Source organism: Alligator mississippiensis, chromosome 4, assembly GCF_030867095.1.
Source record: "Alligator mississippiensis isolate rAllMis1 chromosome 4, rAllMis1, whole genome shotgun sequence".
Taxonomy (NCBI): domain Eukaryota; kingdom Metazoa; phylum Chordata; order Crocodylia; family Alligatoridae; genus Alligator; species Alligator mississippiensis.
Window position 1 is genome coordinate 172,044,485 of NC_081827.1, and position 25,335 is coordinate 172,069,819.

At 44.4% G+C, this 25,335-nt stretch overlaps 1 protein-coding gene across 1 annotated transcript; it reads left to right on the forward strand.

Annotated features, from left to right (window-relative positions):
* The first annotated feature begins 17 nt into the window (after window positions 1–17).
* On the forward strand, window positions 18–18,848 carry LOC102575241 (cytochrome P450 20A1). The gene is made up of 13 exons (XM_006273498.4): window positions 18–152; window positions 2,060–2,109; window positions 2,198–2,364; window positions 6,793–6,938; window positions 8,682–8,849; window positions 9,817–9,895; window positions 11,281–11,396; window positions 11,738–11,792; window positions 13,826–13,946; window positions 15,112–15,223; window positions 16,737–16,801; window positions 18,270–18,359; window positions 18,526–18,848. The coding sequence occupies exons 1-13, from the start codon at window positions 81–83 to the stop codon at window positions 18,674–18,676; spliced, it is 1,392 nt and encodes a 463-aa protein (XP_006273560.1). The 5' UTR covers window positions 18–80; the 3' UTR covers window positions 18,677–18,848.
* Window positions 18,849–25,335: the final 6,487 nt, after the last annotated feature.

Below are 25,335 nucleotides of genomic sequence, written 5' to 3' on the forward strand. Positions count from 1 at the left end.
GCAGCCGCCACCGCCCCCAGGCCAGCGCAGACGTGGAGAGCCCCAGCCCCAGCCCCGGCCCGGCCCGGCCCGGCCCCGCCATGCTGGACTTCGCCATCTTCGCTGTCACCTTCGTGCTGCTGCTGGTGGGCGCCGTGCTCTACCTCTACCCGGTGAGCGCCGCGCATTTGCCTCGCCCGGCCCGGCCCTGCGGCCCGCAGCGCGCTGCAGGAGCCCGGCCCGGCCCGGCCCGGCCGGGTGTGTGGGACACGGGTGCGGGTGGGGCACGCGGGGGCCCAAGCAGCCCCTCGCAGGCGGGACCTCTGCAGGGGAAAAGCCACCGGTTCCCACGTTTCTCCTTTAAAGGAGAACCCATTGTTTAAAGTTTTTGGATCCATGTTTAAAGTTTGTTCACGCCCCTGTCAGGAGTTCTTGCCGCCCGCTTTTGGGTCGCGACCCACAGCCTGAGAAACACTGATCTAGTCCAGCCCCCCGCTCAAAGCAGCACCCTCCCCACCTGTTCCTGGGGGCGATTCCCACCATCCAGCAGCTCTTTTATCACCTTGTAGTGAGCCTTGTGTGGGCATCTCCGCGGCTGGAGCAGAGCCATGTCCAGGTGTCTGCAGTGAGAGTCTTGACCCTGCACAATCGCACAGGTGCTTTTCTTCAAAGCAGTGATCCTCAGCCAGGCTGCCGCTGCACCCCGGGATGCCTTGAGATCATGTCAAGGGTGCCGCGGGGTGCCACACAGTGTTAGCACTGTTCGGGGCTCAAACAAGATCATGCCAGAGGTTTCAAATAGAAAGTCATAATATGGCAAACTTGCTGAGCTGTTGTGGTCTTGCCCAAGTTTTTTGCAAGAGGAGAATAGCTTTATTATTTTTCCTTAGTCAAAAAAAGCCAACAAGTGGGGACCAAGAACTGGCATTGTCCAAGGGGGGCCAGGAGCCTAATGAGGGTTTAAAAACAGTTGGGAATCATTGCTTTAAAGAGATGAGTAATCCTAGCTAATTCTGTGGGACTGAACCCGTGCTGGGAGTTAAGCTCCTTCAGGATCAGGTCTGGGGATGCTGCATCCTGCCCAGTTTTGTATAGAAATACATCAATATTGTTTTATTATATATTATACAACAATATCATGCATTGATGGTGAGCTGCACTTTTGATCATGGGTGACTGATGCCTCTTGATCCTGGAGGGTCACCAACATCCCATCACTGACTGGTCCACCAGGGGTTGATCACCAACAGGGGGTTCCCCCTGTGGCTTATCACCTCCAGCAGAAGTGCCAGCAGCAAACCCAGAAGTGCCACTGATGCCATTCTCCAGGAGGGGTGGCAGCGGCCGTCACCCCTCCACTCCCCGGCCGGCGAGGGCCAGTCTCAGGGGGGCACATGCCCCACCATGCGTTACCTAATCTTAAGACAAAGAGAAGACGGTTTTCACTACAAGTGTGTCTTTACTGGCCACGTCTACACGAGCAATGGACTGCATAGTTGTTACTGCACAGTACTATACCCGCACAGTTTTTTTCAGACGCTACTGCACAGTATCTCATCACTTCCCAGTAGCATCATGTCACAGTTAGCGCCTGCTAGTGCTACTGTGCAGTAGTGTCTCGTGTAGATGCGCCCACTGTGTGGCAAATATTACCATCTCTTTTCTGGCAGCTGCAGTTGAAAACATGTAAATCAAACTTTGCTGTCCTTTGCTGAAAATTCATACTACTTAACTGGTTTTAAGTAAGTAAAACTGGCCCTAAAATTAGTATAGATAGGAAAGCAAATGAACCCCTGATAAGTTAAATGTAATTCCCTCTGCTCCTTAGCTCACAGTAGTAGAAACTAAATATAATAACAGGGAGGGAGAACTCAAATTGCTGAGAGCGTATGAGCATGGCCTCTTATGAGAAGAAACAATCATGGCTTATTGTCAGATTTGTTCAGCGTGAGCTTGGAAGTTTATACAACAATCTTTTAAACTACTATAAAAAGTTTGGAGCAGCAGGCCAACAGGTGCTAAAATGTGAGTCTTACAAAGTTTATGCAAAACCCTGAGGAGTGTTTTCCTTCTTCCTTAGGCTTCTAGGCAAGCTTTGGATATCCCGGGAATGGCTCCAACAGATGAAAAGTAAGTGGCTTCCTGCTTCATTTGTCTTATATTTTACCTTTGCTGTTGATTCTGCTCATAAAGTAAATTTTGGTTTTTGTTCCTTCAGGGATGGCAACCTGCCAGACATCATAACCAGTGGCAGCCTGCATGAGTTCTTGGTGACTTTGCATGAGAAGTATGGCTCAATTGTTTCCTTTTGGTTTGGAAGACGCCTTGTGGTCAGTCTGGGATCAGTTGATCTCTTGAAGCAGCACATTAACCCCAATAGGATATGTAAGTTTAATTTGCTGTCTCTTATCTGCATTTCTGTTCGCTGTGGTCCAGCGAAAATCAGTGAGAGTTTTGGCACAACCATCCATTGGAGTCAAAATTCACTCTCGGTGTTTATGAGGATAAGAGTAATTTGGAACTGAAATATAGTGGTTTAAGCTCCTGGTACTGTTTGTAGGTGAAAATGGTTGTCACTGAAAAATCACTCTTATTGACTGGCTCTTACAAAATGAGAGAGATGCTGAAAGGGGAACTCAGGTTGGTGGGGATCACTGATGGAGTTTGCAAGGATAAGTCTTGCAACTAATCTGAATCAAAATTAAAGAATGACTTTGGTACACAAAGAAACACCTTAATTAAATTTGCTGGGGTTTCAAAGTTGAGAGGTATGGATAATGCAGAAAAGGTTTAGAATATGAGAGAAATAATTGGACCTTAAGGAGTGGAGTAATACAATTGAAACAGAGGAGGAGAAAGACTTGGTTATGTTTGATGATCAACAGTACGTCTGTGAACTCTTAGTAAAATGCAGCCATGAAAATGCAAATATTATCACAGGATTTATCAGGTGAGGGTATTTGTAGTAGGGAAAGGGAAGTATTAGTGCCATTGTACAGGACCCTTGAGAGATTTCACCTAGAATGCTGTGTATGGTTCCGATTACCAAGTTCAGGAAAAAATAATTAAAATTGGAACAGGTGGAGAGGAGAACTACTAGGATAATCAAGGGCATGGAGATCCAGTCTTAAGAGACTAGAAGGATTTAGCTATAAATGCAGCAGAAGTGTAAAGACCAGCAAAGACAAATACCTATTTAAGTTGAAGGAGGTTGTTGGTACAAAAGCAAATATGTATAAATTGGCCATAAATAAGTTTGGGCTGGAAATGGAAAGATTTCCAGTCATCCAAGGGATGATGCTCTGGAGCAGCTTTCCAATTAGAGTAGTGGGGGCAAAAAGCCTTTAATTAATTTTAATTTTAGGGAAGGTGATTAAGTGATTCAGTTGCTTCCACCAGCAGGGGACGGTACTTGATTACCCAAGATGTCCTGTGTTCCTTGAAACATTTTTTTTTTTCTTTTCTCCACAATTTTGAAATGAAAGTTTGGATTCTAGATCAAGATTCTGCAGCTAATCCCCTTACCCCTGGCCTGTGAAATGCACAGGGCCTAGAGCTGGTTGAAAAACCCATACTGGCACCTGAATGTGATTGTCTGGGCTACAACCTAGAGCAGACATGGGGTAAGGTGGAGGAGCTTTGTGCCACCTGTGCTGAACTCCACCTGAAGCAAGGTGAAGGAAGTCAGTCAGTTGCGCATGCCTCTCCCTAATGCTAAGACATCTCCAGAAATTTAAATCTGCTTGAAAAATATGACCTGTTCCCTTATTTTTTTAATCCTGGAGTCACCTCTTAGGCAGAAATGGAACCTGTCATTTGAACGATTACAAGACCATTTGTGTACCTTTTTCTTGCAGTTGAGAAGGACAGGGTATCCTTAAACTGTTGGTTGATCACTTAAGAAAAGATTGGCTTGTAGTTTTAGTCCAGGCTCGATGCTAGTGATGTCTCATAGGGCAATTCTCTGGGCCAGTGAGGCAGTCCTAGTCCACACTGAGGTTGCTAAGGGTGTCAAACACACAAATCCCATTGGCATTCAATGGAAGTGAGGTGTCTTTAGCTCCCTTATGCTCCTTTGGAAATCCCAGCCCCAATGCTGTGCTGTGAGGTAGAGGCAGGGCCTGTTTCCATTCCCCTGTGTAATGCTTGTTTGTTTGGGGCTGGGAGCAAATGTCATAGACCATTGTTGAGCATTTTATGGCTAGCAGCTGTTATGATGCTGGTGAACTCAGGCTTGCTTCAGTGAGTAGGCCTGCTGGTGTCCTGATGTGGTGTTTGCCCTATTGCTGCCAGTCCCATCCAAAGTTTATAGTCCACTGCAAAGCTCTCCTATTTGAATGAGTGTCAGGAAAGGATGCAGGCAAGTGAGGCTTTTAGGGCCCTTTTGGAGGGAATGTGTTTAGATTTGGTTCCTGGATGGTGTTCTGCTCTGTGTTTGGGTTACGGTCAGTGACAGTGGGTGATTTCCTGCTCCTGGATAATCTTTTGTGTCAATTTTGTTTATAATTACTTTGCCGGACATGTAGTGCATGAGAGAGTGTTCGCTCATGTGCTGCCTCTTTGCTGCCTTTGTTCAAATTGAATTATGTTGATGTAAATCGATAGTGGGAGCTCTGACCTGCTGAAGCCCCAGTTGAGGCTGGCTTACATAGAGAGAGAGAGAGTAGGAGAGCTCAATATTTATAGTTTGGCCAGGCAATTATAATGGGTGCTGACAAGATGCTATAGAGATACCTTAAAGATACAAAGATGAAGGAGTATGAGTGGTTATGTGTCTGCGGGTAACAGCTAGGAACAGTGGATTAAAAAACCAGATCCATTGAAACCTGTAAAAAGGCTCCCTGTAAATTTCAGTGGCCTTTACACATGGCAAAGGAAAATATAGGTGGGGTGAAAGCCAAGATTTCTTGAGATATCTCCAGGGAAACATCTGAAGTCGTGTCAACTGAGCTTTTAAAAGTGAAAGGTGATGAGGTGTGGAGAGTGTGCTTCAGGGACCAATCTTGCTAGAGCAGGAAGTTTGACAGAGTGCCTATATGGTCCTTTCTATCTCTAGCCTCTAGAATTCAAAGAATCCTTAATGTCAGGGATTTAATCATTTTCATATATAAATGGTACCCAGGATTGCTGGTATTTTGGAGTCTTTTGCTTGTGGGTATGTGACTGAGGCAGGCACTTTAACATGCTTCACTGAGAGCACTGTACAAGATTAAGGCAGAATAAAAGCTCAGCAATGACACTGGTGGTGCAGATTACCAGGCCAAGGATTTATCAACCAGAATCATGAGGTTCCTTCTTCCTCACTGCAGTGAAGAATATCAAAAATACTTGGTGAGAGGGTATAGCTTGCCAAAATTAAACTTATAGCAGCACATGCACATGCCCTGGGCTGCTTTTTTGTACTAAAATGGGAAAGAAATAAAGACAAACTTGGATGTAGCACACTGCCTGTGACCTGATAATGGGTTTTTTGGGGAGGGTTTTGTTTTCTTTCCTGTTTCCATTACACCTATTAAAAATGTCAAGCTCCAAATATAATGGTGCAGTCCAGGTTTTCTTCTTCAAAATGCTTATGTCTGATAGATCTGCAGTAACATCTTGGCCACCTTCCATGAGCCCATCTATCATTCTAATTGGTTGGTAGTGTGCCGGTTGTTTAAACACCATTTGACCCATCAGGAGAGCATTGTGGAGTGATTGACAGCAGCAAAAGCCACACCATGGCAAAACACTTTGCAGAGAGATTCAGCAGAGAAATGATGACTTTTCAGCTTTCTCTATACGTAGAGTTCATTTGCTTTTGTATACCTGATCATCCAAGTTTGTTTGTGGTACCCAGTATTTGGGATGCAGGGCAAGAGAGACTTTCAAACTATATTGCCAAGATGTGCCGGGGAGAGAGAAGAAGAAATGTCATGGTCCAGTAAATAAGGTCCCGCCCTGGGACTCAAGAGATTCTATTCCTGGCTCTGCTGCTGCCTTGCTACATGATCATGGTCAAATCTCATCACTTCAATGTGTCTGTTTTTTCCTTCCATTGTTTCTGTCTTGTCTGCTTATATTGTAAGCTCTTTGGGGGCAGGGACTGTCCTGTGCTATGTGCATACCCCCATAACTTTAGTTAAAAACTCCAGACACTATTAAGGCCTGGTACAGTAATAGAGCATTGTACTCGCATTGGTGATTTTGGGGGGTCTGAACTATGTGGAACAGCAGAGGCTTGGAGATCTGTGGAAGCCTCATATTTCTACTCAGAAGCAATGTTGTCTAAATATAGAGGAGTCCTAGGATGCACTAGAAATGATTTTGGGATCAGGAGCAGTACAAGTGTTAAGAGGGGTAGTACTTGTAACTGCCCCTCTTCCCTATTCCTCGTGTCTTCCCAAGGACTGGGAGGATCCCAGGCTAGGGAAGGTACGGGCTGTTCCCGTCCTTCCATTCCCTCAAGGACTCCAGAACATGGGGCAAAGACCCCTGCCCAATTCACACTCTGGAGACCAGAGTGAGAGGAGCCAGTGGGAAGCAGCTAATAGTTGCTTCTTCCTTTCCCACTCTGTCTATGGGAGGGGCAGGAGCAGCTGCTCCCCTTGCCTTCCCCAGACCTGATGACCTTGGTCTCTGGAAAGCATAGAAGCCTTTCCCCACATCTCTGCTCCTCCTGATCCCTGGGAGCTGTTAAGTTGGAGGAAAGTATACAAGAATTTATTCTCCCAGGAGAAACTCTTCTGAGACTGACTTCTGCTCCTCCCCACATCTGTTCTGTTTACTCATATTCCAGACTCTTTTTGATTTCTTTTTTCCCCTTGATTGCAGCGGATCCTTTTGAAATGATACTCAAATCCTTGTTGAGATACCAGTCCGGCCTGAGTGGTGATGCAGGAGAGAGTCACCTGAGGAAAAAGCTGTATGAAAATGGTGTGACTAAGTCCTTGCAGAGTAACTTTGCTGTCATCCAAAAGGTGAAGGACTGAACCTGAGGGTTTGCAAGTTACACTTTCCCTAGGAGAGTGGCAATTAGTGGATTGTAGTGGAAGCTTGAAGCGGGGTGGTGTTTGGATGAAGTAGCAGAGTAAAGGTTGGTGCTGCAACCATAACCATGTCCAAATTTTTAGGTTTTTGGTTTTTTTTTTAATTGCAGTGTTTTCACTTTCTGAGTTTTTTTTTTTTTTACTTTTTTGTTGTGCAGAGGCAGTGGATTTCACTTATAAGCTTGATTTATGTCTTCTCTTCCTCAGTTCTCAAAAAATATCATTTTTGCTTCACAATATGCCCATTCTTTATGAAACAGGGGTGTTTGTTTTGTTTTACTTTAAAGTTATTTGGATAAATCAGTATTAAAAGAAGTTTTTCAGGGATGAGGGGGAGGAAGGGTAGAAGGAGGTATTAATATTTCACTGGGTAACACTTATAGGCCATATCATATTTAAAGTGGCTTCTCCTGTAGTGTTGATAGCAAAATGACTTTTTTAGAGTGTAATTACTAGACATTCCTGAGCAGGCCTGACATGCCCTAAAAGTCACTGGAATCTGGATCATCTATGAAGGGACAGACACACAGGTGTATCTCACCTTTCCGTTTTAAATCAGAATAGTGGAACACACTTCTATAAAAATGCTTTCAAGTGTTCAGAGTTAGAAAACTGAAGAAATCCTGCTTTTCCTTCATCTTTCAGTTATGGTTGTCTTTGTTACTATAGCAGTGAAAGGTAAAACCTTTTAAAGCAAAAAAGTGGCAGTGTCTGCCAATCTGTTTAAATATAGTACAAAAATATCTTTTTGGTGGCATTGGCTCATTGCATTCAGGGTAGGGGAAGGCATGTGGCTAAAATAATTTGAGGATCTCAGAGATAACCAGGGATACTGGAACATGTGAATTCTAGTAGCTCTGGAGTGGAACAGAGATCATCCACAGATGCAGAGCTTTTCTGTTGACTTGTCATAGCAGCCCAGTAAGGTGGCATCCCCACAAGCAGGAATGTGAAGTTTGTGGTGCTTCAAAGGCTTTTGAGGTGCCACAAAACGCATGTGGCACACATGAATTGGTTCCCCAAAATTAAATACCGGGAACTCCGGGTACCTAAAAAAAATGGGGCAGAAAACAGCAGCGTGGTACATGTGGCTGGAGCATGCACTGCCTGAAACCAGAACCTGGCCAGCCAGAGCCACCCTCCAGCTGCTGGCCAGGCTCCGTACGCGCGGATCACCACTGCTGCAGCGCCAGGAGGCCCTCACCCCAGGTAAGAGTGCTGGGACCAGCCCAGGTGCTGGCCCCAACCTCCACTACCCCTCCTGGGGAAATCTGCCATACACCAGAGTGCGTGTGCAGGGGCATGGCTGGGGACAACTAAATATGAGCCACTGCTATTTGTCCCTGAGGAAATACATGTTCCTGCTCATGGGGATGCACCCTAATAGTGCATATTATTAACACCAGACCAAAAGTATCAAATGGTTTAAGTGTTCCTGGCCAGTTAGAAGGGAACAAGAGTCAAAGAAAGAAAAATCTGTAAAGGAAAAACCTTGCAACAGCCAAGGAATCTTGGGCTGAAGTTTATTTTAGTTTGAGTTAATAAAAGAAAGGCCCAGGAAGAAAGTAAGTTTGAATTGCATCTGGTATGTGTGAACTGGGTGGAAACACCTCCTCTTACAGCTTTATTTGGATTGTGGAGACCCACGCACTTTTATGATTTCTTTCCTTTCAGCTGTCAGAAGAGTTGCTAGCAAAATGGTTGTCCTTTCCCGAGTCTCAACACGTGCCTCTTTGCCAGCACATGCTGGGTTTTGCCATGAAATCTGTTACACAGACAGCAATGGGCAGTTACTTTGAAGATGATCGGGAAGTAATTCACTTCCGTAGGAACCACGATGCGGTAAGTCTGGGGAAAAGCCAAGGATCTCTTCCTAAGTCCTGTTCCCATTCCTCTTATAAGTTGATAGTCAGTGCATAGCCATCACCACCATTCAGGTGAGCAAAGGTATGAGATGCTGGAACGGAAGCCTTCATCTTGCATGTTCAAGTTGGGAGGTTCAGATTAGAGCAGGTATGCTCTTTTCTTGTTCTAACTGTTTTTGTCAGGAAAAAAAGAAACAGATAGTAAATGCAATAAAATTTGCATATGGCAGAGGTTCTAGTAAGGCTGGGGTTTCCTAAAGAGCCTGCAGGAATTAGGCAGTCAAATCCCATTGATATTAAGTGACATTTGGTTTTTCTGAATTCTGTTAAACTCCCTTGAAACTTCCATATCATGGCTAGTTGCTTTGGCCAGAAAGCAGATGGTTCCCCAGAGGGAAATCCAGTGGCAGAATAATGTTGACCCTTTTAAAACAAACCTTTGCAGCTCATCTTTAAAATTGGTCTTGTGCCCTGGTGTGCTTTATATGAAAGGCTAGATAGATAGATAGCTATGTTAAATAAACAAGGCCTAAAATAATGTTTTTTCTTCTTTTTTATATCATAAATATTAGGAATGTTGATGGGTTCCTGTAGTAGTGCTTCAGTCACTTGGACTGGGGCTATGAGTTAAGCTATCCAGATCCCAGCCAGTGACTTAAAGGTTTCCCACTTAGAGTTTGCATGTTCTCATCTCCTCCAGCTCCTTCCTTATTGTGGGAGAGCTCAGTGACCTGTTTCATCTTAGCTCATTATTAGCAGCGCTCAGCAAAACTGTCACAGACATAGTAGCCCATGTGACTATGTCTGTACTTACAAATTAAATTTCCTGTTTAGGCCCAATTTGGGGAAGTAGAATTCTCTTGTGTTTTATGTATGTGAAAAAATAAAGCTAGGCAGGACTTTATGTAGTCTGACTAGAAAGAGTAACTCTGTCCCTCTTTCAGATCTGGGCTGAAATTGGGAAGGGTTTCTTGGATGGATCACTTGACAAAAGTACTACCAGGAAAAAGCAGTATGAAGATGGTAAGTTCTTCTACCCCTTGCATGTCAACTCTTCAATAGTTAGCATGGTGAGATTCCCAGTACCCAAAAGTATCTCCCTGAATGCTTGTCCTGGAAATGGAGGTGTACAAGGTAAGTGGAACTGTCCTATATGTCTCTGTTTCCAAGAGGAGAGGGTGTGGTCAGACTGGGAAGAGCTACAGCAAAGACAGTTGCTCCTGCCTGTTCAGTTTATCAGATAACCCTATTGAAGGCAGGAACATATGCTCCTGCCACAGCCACTTCCCGATCCGGCTCCACAAGAGTCACATAGGGCAATTCCACCTAGCTGTCATGGCTGTGGCATCGCCTTGTTTGATAATCACTGAGGTAAGCTGTAAGCAGTACAGAAAGGGGTCTACCAGTGTGCCACCAAATTCAAAAACGTTCTGGATGGATGCCTTGAATTAGGGGTGCACTGATAGAGAATTTTTGGGCTGATACTGATGGCCGATTTTTAAGGAGCCATATTGGCCAATACTGATCCTTTTCCAATATGCAGCTGGGTAGCATGGAGAGCGGTGTCCAGCTGGTAAGTCTGTTGTGGGGGGGCAGCTCAAGACCCCTGTGATGAGGGAGGGAGTAGGGCTGGGGCAGGGGCAGGCACTGGCACTGCATAGCCAGGGCAGGACGTGGGATGGAGTTGTGAGCAGCTCATCCCAGTGAGGGACAGCTTCTGCCGCTGCGTGCACCCCAGGAGGGCATGGAGGGTGTACCCCCAGATCTGCGCGGGGTGGGGCAGGGCAGACTGCCTCTGCAGGCTGGGTCGGGGCAGCTCCAGGCTCTTCTTGGCAGGGGGCTGGGCTGGGCTGTGCTTGGAGCAGGCAGCGGCAGTAGCACTGGGAGGTGGCTATGTGGGGGGCTGCAACCGCCCCAGAATTCACCGTAGGCCCCCCCCCCTCCAGGAAGTTTATTTGAACTTTATTTGACCATGCATTTGTGTGATTTGTATATGTGCATCATGGGTTACCTATGCAGTGTGTTTTGTGAGCTCTTTGTAACATTTGGCGCTCATACTTTTCAGATTAAATTACAGTAAACTTCTTCCAAAACGATACTAACGTGCTCAGTACAGGATCCACTTCTGCCATTGACTCCAACGGCTATGTGGAAGACTGATTCTAGCAGAGTCCTTTGCAGCTTCAGGGGACCCCAGCACCATACCTAGACTCCTGAAGGCCCTGGACAAACTTTTAGCATCAGGCCCCCCTTTGCCAGAGATAATGATGATAATAATCGGACAGTGGAAAAAACAAACAAACCATTTTTGGGTCCCCTTTCTGTCTGGGTCCTAGGTGGCCATCCAGGTCACCTGTGTCTGGGAGAGCCCCAGGTTCTGAAATAGCATCTTACTTGTGTTCTTGAAGCTTTAATGGAGATGGAATCGGTCTTAAAGAAAGTCATAAAGGAGCGGCGGGGCAGGAGCTTCAACCGGCATATCTTCATCGACTCCTTACTGCAAGGGAAACTGAGTGACAAGCAGGTCTGAACAGCTGTTGTGTAATTAAATACTGATGGAGTTTTGCTAGATCAGTTGCTAATTGCGTCGTAGCATTTGATTAATTTAATTGGCTATCTTGCATCTCATTCCATCTAGCCTCTACTAACATTATATTTTTGGTAGCTTTCCATTCCACTGCTTTAGTATTAATCATCTGTCTTTGCTTAAGAAGTGTTATAGTGGCAGTACTGCAGAGAGTTTTGTTCTTTCTTCCCATGCTGCATTTCATGCTCCCTGAGTTAAGGTGGTTTTGAATGGAGGATGTGATTTTATGTTTTGTAATGTTTCCTCTGACTTCGTCTGAATCAGATTTTATTTCCTAGATCCTAGAAGACACAATGATATTCTCCCTGGCAGGATGCGTAATCACTGCTAACTGTAAGTAAAAAAACATGAATAGCCCTCTACTCTCCAAAACGGGTTTAGGGGCTGAGCTGTATCAAAAATAGTACAGCCAGATGAATGTTTTTCTGTGCTAAAGAAAAGCAACATTTCCCCTACCTTTGCTTCTCTACTGCAAATGTATTTAGGCAGGTATTTTTATAGCAGTGTTGATGACACTGCTGTATGAGGGGCATTTTTTTAGGAGAGTACTGACACAGCTTTGAGTACGTGGATTGAAGCTAATCTGTTATTGACAGCCCTCCCAGCAATACAGTGAGCCTTAGAATTTCCTGCTGCCATTTTTTCACTTAGACTCTAAGCTTAGCCAGCTAATTCTAAATTCAGTGAAACACACCAAAAGATGAAGCCCACAAAGATCATGACCAGAAATTGACTTCATTGCTCTGTGAGGATTTAGAACTGCTTGCTGATGTTTGACTGGATGCTTCAGATTCCCCTCTGTGGTACATGTGTTAACACTTTTTTTAAAGAGTTACTTGGTATTCGTATAAGGATTATGAGGATAGCAAATGGAAATGGAAAGCTTCTGTTTGTGCATACTGTCAGTGCGTAGGGGAATTGTTCTAAACTAAAGCTATGGGACTACAAAACCCAAAGTCATCTGCTTAGCAAATCATAAAATCATGGGGAAAATAGGACTGGATGGCACCTCAGGAGGTCATCTAAGTTACTCCTTTGCTCAGAGTATGAAAATATCCTAGATACATATTGATGTAAACTATACTTAAACTTCTAATGACAGAGATTCCTCGGCTTCTCTACGTAATCTGTTCCAGTACTTAACCACCCTCACAGTTGGAAAGTTCTTCCTAATATCCAACTTGGAATCTTGAAAGAAAATCTCTCGCGTTTGAGGGTACTAAAGCAAAACTCACCTGAAGAGAGTGTCTTGACATGGTGATACAGAAGGACAGAATTTTTTTCCAGGTTTTGGCTGTTTGTTTTTTCTCGAAGGATCTCCATACAACTCAGTGAATGGACAATTTGGAACGATAGAGTGCCTGCTAGTTGTTTACTTTGGCTTAGGAAAAACCACATTGTGTGTGCTTATTTCATATTTGGATTATTTTTTCTAATTACATTATTGAAGAAGTCTGCAACGCATCATAAATAATCTATTAACAGATACATGAAGGACCCAATCCAGAGTAACTGAGAGAAGGGGTTATACACGTTTTTTTCTCCTGTCCCATCGTTTGTCATTTGATTCCCCTTTTTAACAGCAAGATTCACTTGGAAAAGGAATTGCCTTGTTGCTGTTGCTACCTGCTTTCTCTCAGACCTGCATCAGGGAATGTAACTTCAATTCCTTCCTTGACTGGTAATAAGATTTCTGCTGAGGGAAGTACTAAACTGGTGACTGTTCAGCCACTCTGGCCAAATGCCTTCCTAGCCAGCATTTCTCAGCTGTGTTCTGAGCCTCTGTACCAGAGGTTGTGGTTGCTCCCTTCATCTCTGCTACAGGCTCCCCATTGTAGATCTACTCCTTAGGGGCCTTTTAACAGAATATAGCCTGTCTATTTTACCCTGAGGGCTGGCCCTCGTATTGAATAGATATGGTGTAGTATAGAGCTAGGTTCCTGAGACTGGGGAAAGAGCAGCTATAGGAAGTATCTGACCCTTCCTAAGAGCACCTGGTTCCTCTCCTGTCTGTTAAGCTGCACTCCAAGCCCTTCAGATGACTGTTCCCTTCTTGATTCACTGTTGTCTCATCACAACAGGAAAGAGAATATTCAACTGGTATCCCTTATTAGCAGGAACTGTCTGAAATAATTCTGTTCGTCATGGAATAGCTAAAGTCTGCTAGGCAAATTTTATGCCATTACATCTTATATTTCATAAGGATGTTACCCTTTCATGTTTGTGTTTTGTGTATTTTCCTTCCGACTCTTCACTGTCTTAGCTGATTAAAGCTGGAGTTACGGAGATAAGGAATACTGGACTTGATTTGGCTTTCTTAAAGGGTAATGTCTGCTGAGTCAGCACTTCCATTATTTCTTTCCTAGTGTGCACCTGGGCAGTTTATTTCCTGACTACCTCAGAAGAAATCCAGAAGAACCTCTATAAAGAGATAGACCAAGTTTTTGGGAAGGGCCCAGTTACACTTGAGAAAATTGAGCAGCTCAGGTATGTTTATTTGAAGAGTGGGAGAGGCACCTGGGCTGATCAAGGTATTACTATGGCAGTGGTTCTCAGCCTTTTTAGACTTAAGGCACCCCACAATAGACTCAAGGCACCCCTTAGAAAATGCAGCTCTTAGCTTTCACTCATTTTTTACTACAAAAAAAAATAAGAGAGCAAAACAAACTCTGAAAGACCATAACTGGCCAGAAAGTTTTTAATGCTATGGATTCTTATTTGAAATATCTGGGTTTATCTTGTGAATCATGTTTGTGCACCTAGCAGTACCAACATTGAGTGGCACCCTTGAAATGAACTCAAGGCACCCCAAGGTGCTGCTGCACCCTGGTTGAGAATTACTGGAGTATGGTCCTACATGCTGTAAGATGATTCCCAGGCTGGCTAATGAACTGAGGCCAGTGATGAGTGTGTTTTCTAATGACCTCTAGGGACCTTGTCAATATTTGCTTAAGAAAACTGATTGGAGTAAATAAGTACATTTCCCTTTACTTCATTTGGATCTGGATTGGGTCCCATGACAAGACTCCTTGTGGTGGTCTTGGAACAGAAAGCTGTGGACAGCATACATGACCGGAAAGTTCAGGTTAAGTGATTAGGCGATGATACCTTTTTCTGTAGGCATTGGACTCATCCTATGGAATGCTGTAGAAGATAAGTTCCTACAGGGGATTCAAAACACCTGTGTCGGAACCTGATTGTTTAGATAATTCCCCTAGAAACTTCTGTCTTTCAACATTGGCTGTGTGTTTGTTATTTGTGATGTAGGAGCTCTGCCAGGATGGGTGCCCTAGTGTGTTCAATGCAGCATACGACTCTGACTAATTCTTGCTGAGCCAGTGCATTGCTGAGCTGAAACTGCTGGTGCCTTCCAAAGTGTGTGTGGTTGGGAATACAATTGGAGCCCTCCTTCCACAGCCCTTCCTTCTCCCCCAGTGCCTCTTGCTTTCTCTGCATAGATCCTGGGACTTCTCATAGACAAGGGAAAGTGTCTGATGTATGCTGGAAGCAATTTGGGACCAGGCCATAATCCTGGATGCACAGGGTTCACCAGTTGATGTAGCTTTCCTCAGAGCAGCACCGCCTAATATCAGAGGCATGTGGACTTGCCTATTTTTTAAAAAGGGTTATTGATATAGCCTTGTGCTTGCAGGTACTGCCGACAGGTGCTGTGTGAGACTGTACGGACAGCAAAGCTTACTCCAGTTGCTGCACGGCTGCAGGAGCTGGAGGGAAGAGTTGACCAGCATGTTATCCCCAAAGAGGTACGACATGGCTATGAGCTCACACCCAGACTCCTTGGTTGATTTTTGTCTTTTTCACTTCCAAAGTGGGACCAGTTACAGTGAGTAGTGATTATTATTACAGTGATTATTATTCTAACAAAGTTTACTCAGAGCTGGCTCTAATGTCTGTCTAGTTTAGCTGGGAGCCTAGAACGTGCTTTTCCCTTTTCCTCAATGAGAGGGCCATTACACAGCCCTGTGTGGCTTGCATGTGGTAGTTAGTTATAATGCTCTTCCATGCTGATGTTTGGAGGTATCCCAGGGTTCAGGTATGTGTAGAAGATTTGAATTTAGGCCTGGCCTCTCATGCAGAGTAGCATCTTACTGTGCATAGTCATACATGGGTTCCAGTGAGATTTAATTACTTTCCAAGTAAGGACCTGAGCTGAAGCCCACAGAAGTGGATAGGAGTGGGGCAATGAAGCATGCTCCATGGTACTACTGAGGATGAATAAGGGTAGTAGAACTGGGCCCTTAAGTTATAAAATGCTAGTTTGCAAGCATCGCTGCATTCCTAACTCACAGTAGAGTCCAACTGAAGTCAGGGGCAGCAGAATAAGGCCTGGTGTTGTTCCATTGACTTCTCTGAAATTGCACAAGCTAATAAATGTAGCTTGATCTAGGAAGACTGACTCTCATAAAGGAACAGGATTTGCCTTGTGGACTGTAAGCCTTCAGGTCAGGGATGCCAGTTTATAATGGTCAGTAAAGTGCCATTTACAACCAGGTACTGAATAAATAATAACAAAAAGCCCCAAGGTCATTTGGAATCCACAAATGGCTGACATGCACAAAGGCAGGTGCTGCTTTTGAGTAGTCATCTGTCCTTGAGACCTGTATTTATAAGTGGTTGGATTAAACGGGGCTGGCAAAGGGTTCCATTTCATTTATACTGAGCTGCCCACCACTCCTTAATTTCAAGATGGTTTTGAGTAGGTTCATTATAAAATGGAAATATGTTGGCTTGTATTTATACTGAGAGGCCCTTTGGGATTGGCTGTGTCCTGATCTTTAAATGTCTTCATATGATTGAAACGTGACCATTTTATAACGTGGAAGAAAGAGAAGATATGTATAGATGAAGCATGTTTCAGCTGCACGTTCTGAACATAGGACTGACCCAGAGCAGTGGAGCCAAATAGGTCCTCTGTTCCCTAAACCCCACAAAAAAGGCAGCTGGAGTTTGGGCTTGGCATTTAATGTGTCAGGATTAAAACACGTGGGGCCAGTTAAAGTCCCTCTGAAAACGTATGCAATTTATTGGAGATTGAGAGCCTTAATATAAGTTGTGCTGCCTTTTTTAACAATCCTGTAGGGGATATCTTTGCTTGTTGAGGACAGGGTTTGCTATTCAATATAAAAACACATTGAATAATTTATCCTTTTTCCATTAAGTTAGTTTGGACTTTTCTGTAAGGGTTGTCCATTGTGTAAATGTAACTTTCTGGAGTATTAAATACAGATACTGACTTGGGTGCCTCTTCTGTTTCAGACTCTTGTGCTCTATGCTCTCGGGGTGGTGCTCCAGGACAGCTCAGCTTGGCCATCACCTTACAAGTATGCAACCCCAGGAACTTTTATTACTGTTTGCTTTCTTTCTTTTCTTCCTTCCCCTTTGGGGTCCTGCTTGGATGAGCATCTGAGTAGGCTTTCAGAGCTGCCTTAAGCAGCCTATTGTAGTGAAATAGAGGCCCCCAGAAGATTTCTTCAGGTCTTTGTGTTTGTCTCCAAAAACAGGATTTTGGTTAATTCCAAACATAATCTGACCAGGCTACACACTTGTGTTCACTGTGAGTGTTGAGGAGGTAGAAAGCAGATTTCCCCCCCCCCATATCTCTCTCTGCAAATTCACAGACTTTCAACAGCAAATGCTGTGTGATTTTATTTTTCAGGTTTGCTGTGAAAGGGAAGCCATGATTAAAATGGAATTGGAATCACTTTTCATTACCATAAAACAATGGCTCACAGGAAGAAATGTCAGTCAAAGATTTCTGTCTTTAAGAGGAAGAAAACTATCTCATTATTTCCACCCAGAAACACTTAAAAAGGGATCCTGTTCTGAAAAATCAGAATTCCAGAAGCGGGGAAATTGCTGCAGTTTGCTTTGCCTGCCCCCCCCCCCCCCCCCCCCCCCCCGGGGTAGTTTTTAATGCTGGTAGTTTTTAATGCTGGTCTAATGTAGCCTGGGCAGGAGAGAATGTAGGTCAGCTATTCTATTTGGAAGGGAAAGACAGTAAAGCTTGTGGGAGAGCAAATTACACTAAGGGATCCATTCTGCCTCTTAGCCATCCGTATTGCTTTAGGGGAAGGGGGAGCATGTGGAGGCCTTCTGTTTTAGCAGCATCGTACTAGCTATGGCCCCTAAGAGCCTGAGGGAATCACACACCAGAATGGGAGCTGGGATATAGTAAAGAGTGCATCAGGATCTGGGGACTCATGTAGAAGAGAGGACAAGGCCATAGCCTGCTGCCAGATATTGCCTGCCAGAAATTCAATGGCTGCAGTTATGGCTAGAGACCTACCAAAATTGCGATTTTGCAGAAATCGTAAGATCCAGCATTGCCTGTGAAAGGTTAGGCCTGGAGCCAAAGCTTTGAAGCATAATAGAACGAATCTAATACACAGTAAAACAGGACTGCCTTCAAGTCACAGAATGGCACATTTTCTGTAATATAATCACTCATGTTTTAAACTGCCGTAGATTATATTAGTCTCCTTTCAGTTACTTGATTATGAGAATCTCATTTTAACTAAAGCCTGTACATGTGAGTTGTTCCCTGAGAGGCTCTGACAACCCAAAGCTGAAGCAAGCTCTTCTCATTCAAATGAATCACCAGTTCTCACATACACACACAGCAGCTGCTGGCAATGGAAAGTGAGGGGCAATGAAAGCAGTGGAGAAGGAAGGATGAGGGAGAAATTAAACTGTATGTACTTTTTGAAAACTGGATTAGCCTCAATTTGTCTTAAGTGTATGTATACAGGTACACACAGGAAGTATCAATGCTTGTTTTGCCTTTTATAGATTTGATCCAGACAGATTTCATGATGAACCCACCATGAAAAACCTTTCCCTGTTGGGGTTCTCAGGAAGTCAAGAGTGCCCAGAGCTGAGGTAGATAAAAGAAAAATGTGCATGTGTGGTGGTGAAAGGGAGGGAAGAGCCATGTCAGCCTGTTCCTGTTAAATTCTGCCGTCCCTGCTGATCCAATCTGTCAGGGCTGGCAATGGTGACTTGACAGATTTATCTCATGGTGTGTTTTGTTACTCTTTCCTCCTAGGTTTGCTTATATGGTGGCTACAGTGTTGCTGAGTGTGCTGGTCAGGAAACTGTACCTGCATCCTGTGAAAGAGCAAGTCACAGAGTCCAAATATGAGCTGGTCACCTCACCAAAGGAGGAGGCATGGATAACTGTGTCCAAAAGAAGCTAAGAGGAAGCAAGGCAAGGAGTAGGAAAGATTGTGCTTCAGAAAGGCACCGTCCAGCATCATGTCACCATTTCAATGTCACTATTTTGTTACCTTCCATTTTCTAACTCAGCAGCCCCTTGTTATTTTTTTTCTAACTCAAAAAATTGTCACATTAAAGTAGAATTAATTTTTATGCCTTTTGGACATGTAATTCTTTAAAGAATGGACCTCTAGCCATTTTGCTGTGGAAGAAGCAGCATAAACTTCCTGACTTCTCTATAAGAACTGCCCTTTGTATCAGATTTGTGCTTCAGCTTAGTCCAGTCTCTGCTGGATAGTCCCAAAACTGGATGCCTCCGAGGAAGTGTAAAGCTTTCTAATGTATGGCTGCTATGGGGAACTTTTAATCCTGATCCCATCTTCAGGCCCTAAAGGCATGAAGATTGAGCCTTTCTCTTCCATATTTTATTCAAATTAGCATTTTCCCATTCTGTGAGTTACAGTTATAACAATATCTCTTGGCCTCTTGATAGGTTTTGGGAGAATGTGACCATGGGTGTGAGCAATAAAATAAGAAAGGAATTTCATACCACTATTGCATCCCTTACTGTGCAATCCTGCTGATGTGGGGCATAAACGAATGGACAGTATAGATGTGTGCTTATCAAACTGGAGTAAGGAAACTGTGGTATGGATCTGACAAAATAGCTATGGCATTTTTAATTAACTTAAGACAGGGAATCTCCATCTGGCAGATGTTGAAATCAGTGTCCCATTTAATTGGTATCAGGAATGATGTAAGATGTGTGGTGAGTGTACAGAGTTAGGTCACTGTGAGACTGGCAGAGCCAAGCAGGGAAGTAGAAAGTGCTGATTTTTATAGTGCTGGGATTGATGCCCTACTTAACAACTTAAAAGCCTTTAAAGCATCTTCCTCCTCCCAAACATTGGCAGCCAAGACAGCACCAAGCATAGCAAGATCATGTGGTCTCTACACTCCTTCATTTCCCATTGTCTGAATACAGTGGTTCCCAGCATTTCTCTCCCTTTTAGAGCCCTTTGAGGTAACATTCAGTTTATTTCTTGATTGTCTTAAGTGTGCAGGTTTGGTCAAAGTGCCAAAAATGTCACTTATGAACCCAGACTAGAAATAAGTACTGGCAAGACAATGAGAGCACATTCCCGCTCTTTGCCCCTAACAGCTCAGTGACTAGGGTACTCATCTGGGAAGCTGGAGGTCTGGGGTTTTTGGCCCTCCGCTTTTACCTGGGGAGGGAAGAGTTTGAACCTTGGTGTCTCTGACTTTGCAGCACAACATTCTAACCACTGTACTGCAGGTTAGTTATTATCCAGTCCATGCTCTATTCCTTTTGAAGCTGGCCTTCTGGGAAGCTGTGGGGTAAAGAGAAAGGCAGCCAGAGGGTCTGTGGATCAGTATGGTGGGTGCTGGCCTGGAAGAGAAGGGATTCTGGGTATTACCTGGGATCCTTGCTCCCAGTGAGGTAAAAGCTTATACCCTCCACTGCCCTCCATCCATTTTCTTCCAATAACTATGTTAGTAACTCAGTTTCAGAAGGAGTTCCAAAGGAGGGCCTAATGTCTGACCTATGGCATGGTGTTTGGAGTACTGTCCTGGGAAGTCAGGGAAACTTAGGTCCAAAGTCCTTCTGGGCAAAGGGAGCCCAAGAGCTCCAGCTTCCCAGGTGACTACCCTAGCCACTGTGCTATGAGGACAAAAGACACCCACCTCCTTTTCTGTTCCTGAGTCTCAGTTTGGTAGTCATGGATTTTGGCATTTGGGGGCATCCGAGGCTGCACCCACAAAGAACATGCGTATGTGTCATGCTTACTTTGGTGTGTTCCCAGTCCATACAAATATGTAGGTGCACAGTCATCCACATGCACACAGGAATGCTGACCTGTGGGTATGTGGCATTTTTGACACACAGACAACCAAAATTGCCATGTAAACTAAATCTGGACACTTGGGCAACCAAGAAGGGAACAGAATGTCACCCTTGGTATATGTTTCCAGAAGGACACACCTCACCTGCTGCTGGATGCAGCTATTGTCATTTCTTCTTATTTTATGTTGAACTATAGCGTTGCTGCACCAGGAACAAAGAGAGGCCTGGGCTCTTGTTACCCCAGTTATAAGTAACCTTGTGGGTTGGCTGCTGATAATAGGCAGAAATGTGTCTACAGCCTTAGCTTTTATTTGCTTGCACTTCAAAAGACAAAAATAAACATTTATCTTAAAGTCTATATGGCTATCTGTGACAGCACACCATAGATTCTCACCTGTACCAGCTGGGTAGGCTCTAGAGGTAGAGGATGGTGGCACACAGATTGGCGGCAGGTCTTCTTGAATTTGCCAAGTTCTCCAAATTTCCCCCCAGTGTATACTCAGTATTTATAGATGGCTGATTCTAATAAATTACTTCTGATGTGGTTTGTTTTCAGCTTTCTTGTGTCACTGAAACATTTGGAACTGGACTGAATCAGATCTCTTGTGGACTTGGGAAGTGTCAATTAGTTGGGATTTGTATGCTTAGGAAAGTAAAACAAAGAGGTTATTATCTCCTTTCTTTCCCCATTGTGGAATGCTGTTCAACACTGTCTTGTTTCTTCTGATCTTAGTTTGTGGTTTTCTTTGAAAAGGTTGTTTTGTTTTTACAAATTAAATAAGCATCTTAAGAAAAATATATCTATTATAGCAAAATAGTACCTAATATGTTTGATTACATCACTTGCTACTACTATTACTTTAAGATAAAGCTATGATACAGTATGTTTGGATTATTTACTGTAAGGTCTTCCCTTATAATGTCTCCTTTCAGGCCTTGTGCTTTATTTAATTTAGGGGTGCACTGATAAATATTTTCTCGACTGATACGAATAGCTGATTATATATAGATTTATATAGATAAAACCATATCAGCCAATACTGATCTGATAACTAATTTACAGGAATCCAGCCGGGCAGCATGGAGAGCAGCTCCCTGCAGGTAGGTCTGTGGAGGGGAAGGGACCTGGAGGAGGGAAGAGGCATGAGGGGGCAGGTTGAGGCCCCCATGGTGAGGGAGGGAATGGCATGGGCTGGGGGCACTGCCCAGCCAGGGTGGTGAATAGACCCAGGCCTGGGGCAGGGAGCAGGATAGAGCCATGGGTGGCTCATCTAGGGAATCAGTGCCATGGCGCTTAAAAATGGAGGTGGTGGTGCTTGAACTAAAGCTCGTCAAATGAGCTTTAGTTCAAGTGCCGCCACCACCATTATTTTTAAGAATGGGGATGCTTTTAACTGGAGCTGAGCTGAGCGGAGTGAGGGTGGATGTGTGCTGCCCACTGTGGGCTTGAGGCTCTCCACCCTGCTGTCTTTGCCTCGGGGGCCCCATGTCAGCCACGCATCCCCAGCCTGCCCAGCAGCAGGAAGCACAACTGGCCACCCCCAGTGCTGCTGGGTGGGCAGGGGATGCACAGCCAGTGTGGGGCTCCTGAGGGAAAGACAGCGGATCAGAGAGCCCCAAGCCCACAGTGGGCAGCCCGCATCTGCCCTGTGCACAAATCTGGGGGGCCACATGCCCCCTCACACCTCCCCCTCAGCGGTGCACACAGTAGCGGGGAGCTGCCTCCCCCCCTCCCCCCACCAGCCATCCTCGCAGCTCTGTCCCACTTCCTGCCCTGTCCCTGGGTCCCATTCACTGCCCTGGCTGGACAGCACCTCCAGTCCCTGCCCCACTCCCTCCCTTACTGTGGGGGTCTCGATCTGCCCCCCCCCACCACACCCCTTTCCTCCCCCACACCCTTTCCTCTCCACAGGCTTGCCTGCAGGGTGCTGCTCTCCATGCTGCCCAACTGCATTCCTGGCCACATGCATGTGTGCAACTGCACACATGCAAGTGGTGTCTGGGGGCCCTGGCCAGAAGGCATATTGTATTTATCAGTGACTTTATCAGCTACATCAGCCAAAACAAGCCGATAACAGATAATGTTAATTTTTCTTTTTATTAGTGCTGATCCAATATGCAACTGATATATTGGTGCATCTCTAGTTTAATTGTATCTCTACTGATTTAGTTAGACATGCTGATGGCTTCCTTTACTTTGCTGGCCCAGCTAGTTGTCACATCTGCAAAGGTTCACCTTACAGCCACTCGGAAACAGGCTTTGGGGCCTTTTACTTAGCCACGCTTCTGGAGCTTGGCCTAGGCCCCTTGAAAATGGCCAAGACTGGCAACAGCTTGCAAACTGTGACTTTGGCCTGTAGCTACATATCTGAACTGCATTTGCAGTCAGTCCTTTGAAGAGCCAGAAGGGAAGAGAGGTGACTTTTACAGAGCCACCTCTACAGTGGGGACAGCTAGGTTGGTGGAGCTGGATCTGGGTATCTTCCATTCTCTCTCCTCCCCACCTCAGACACAGTTCCCTTCCTCTCATAGGTTCCAAGTCAGGAAATGCTGCTTGTCTAAAAGGAATATATCTTCTTTTTTATTGTGGTTGGTAGCAGTTTAAACAGTGTCAATTGTAACTTGCATGGGGTTAACATCTGATGGCCATTTTTAGACAAAGAAAATCCTGCCCTTGGGTCTAATGTGTCTGCTTTACTTCTGGTGGAGCTGATGAAATTAAAAACTCCTTATTAGTTCCCTGGTGCAATCTCCTGATGAAATAGGAGAAAGATGTTTGTTTTGTGGGCAGAAAACTCCAGATCCCTGTGCAGTTCAGCCCATTGTACCTTTCACTCAAGTTGATTTTACAGCAAATTGCAAGAAAGCTCTGTTAATCTGACCTCCATTTAACTGAAGGTTGGTTCTGTCCCCAGACAGCAGTGCACATTAAGCCTTGCTTCACTGCTTATGCAAAACTCCACTTCTTCCTGAAGGTTGCAGATGTTTCTTAAACCCTTTAGAAACGTAAGTGTTGTACAGGACTTTATTTTACAGTGTCCCTAGTGTACAGAAGGGCCAAAGTGGAGGAAAATGTATTTCTTCATCTGGAAACCTAGCAATATAATACTGTACCTGTTAAGAACCTGTATGGGAAAAGCTGACGTCCTCGTACAGTTAGGTAGTTAAGGTTATCTTTTATATACTTGGACAGTGAGAATGATGTTTAAGATGCTAGGAAGCTCTTTTGAGAGTAATCGTTCAACAATATCACATTTCTGTTCAAGTAATTTCCCTGACCTCTGTTCCCTGAACTGTCAGAAGCTGTATTGGTGTGCTGCCCATACACATTAGGCATGTCTGCACATTCATTAATGTGACATAATTATGACACATTAAGTCTGGTACCTGTTATAACAGGTACTAACTTAATGTGCTGTAATCGGTGCGACTGCGCATTAGTGCAGATGAACAGTTTTAAAGTGATGTTAATGCGCATTAAACTAAGTCTGCTTTGCATTAGCATAGTTTTTGCCAGCCATGCTAATGCACAGTAGAATTAGTCTTCTGTGCATTAAGTGTCTCATGTAGATGCACCCACCCTGCTGACCCATGATGCTGATTCACTTAAATCCAAATTGGGAGCAACTCAGATCACTGTAAACTTTTAATCTGTCTATCTGGTGTGCAGCCCAAAGGAGCCTCTGATTTTGGCTGGAGTTTGAAGCCATTACTGGCATACAAATAGACAACAGTATGCCTAATGCAAAGTCGGTATGAGAGAAGAACACAGCCCAACATGCTGAAGAAGATTAATAGTTAGCTAAGGAATCGATTGCATTTGTTCATGCATTTGCATTTTGGTGATCAGTGCAGGGTTATTGAGTTTCCCTTTCAGCCAAGGAAAAGCATGGAGTACTGAAAGAAGTGGGAAGAAATACATAGATCATCACACAGTGTGCTTCTATCAATCCAGTACTATTGCGTTCATTTATCATGGCACTCCTTGGAGTCAGAAGCCTGTGACTCAGTTGTTTGCTGAATGCTATAAGCAACCTTTTGCTTCATAGCTGTTCTTTTTAGTAAAATGCCTTATTCCACAAAATTTGAATTTTCTGGCAGTTGGTCAAGGGCCACTGCTATCTGCTTCCTTAGTGACTCTTTATGCATGTTTTCATTTGAAAATGTTGAAACTTGTTTGTCTTCCCAAAAGCTGTTTTCCTTCTAGTGTGCATTTCTAGTGTTGAGCAAATATTGCTTGTCAAATATTGTTGCCTGACTCTGTTGGTATACTTAAAGACTGGAGTCCCTTCTGGTCATTGAACAGGGATAATCTGTGGGCAGGAACAGTACAGGCTCCTGCTGTAGACTGTAACAGGGACAAAACAAGAGGTCTGTGAAGAAATGGCTTCTATAGATTTTTAACTGCCTCTGCCAGCAAGAGACTTCTCATGCTATACATTAATTCAAAGCAACATTACAGAAAGGTTACAATTTCCTGTTGTATTCTGTAGGAGTAGATCCTGCTTCATGCTGCATTAGGTTTTATGTAGGCACAGGAAGATGCATCTGTCCCTGTGCCTGTGTAGACTTCTGCAGTTAGAACCAACCAAGCAAGTAGCAGAGGCTCTGAGTGGGCCCTAGTGGTTGCCACTCGAATCTCATTGCAGTATCAGGACTACAGTGGGTAGTATAGTGATAACTTTGTGATATAGACAGATGTCCCCAGGAGCTCAAGTAGTATGACCATGCATGGTAGCTCTTCTCTCAAAGAAATAAGGAATCAAAACTCAT

Excerpts from the sequence above, each read along its gene's own strand:
- LOC102575241 (XM_006273498.4), top strand. The coding sequence starts at position 81 with ATGCTGGACTTCGCCATCTTCGCTGTCACCTTCGTGCTGCTGCTGGTG. Across the intron at positions 8,850-9,816 it reads TCCGTAGGAACCACGATGCG|ATCTGGGCTGAAATTGGGAA; the intron begins GTAAGTCTGGGG and ends TCCCTCTTTCAG. Across the intron at positions 16,802-18,269 it reads GCTTGGCCATCACCTTACAA|ATTTGATCCAGACAGATTTC; the intron begins GTATGCAACCCC and ends TGCCTTTTATAG.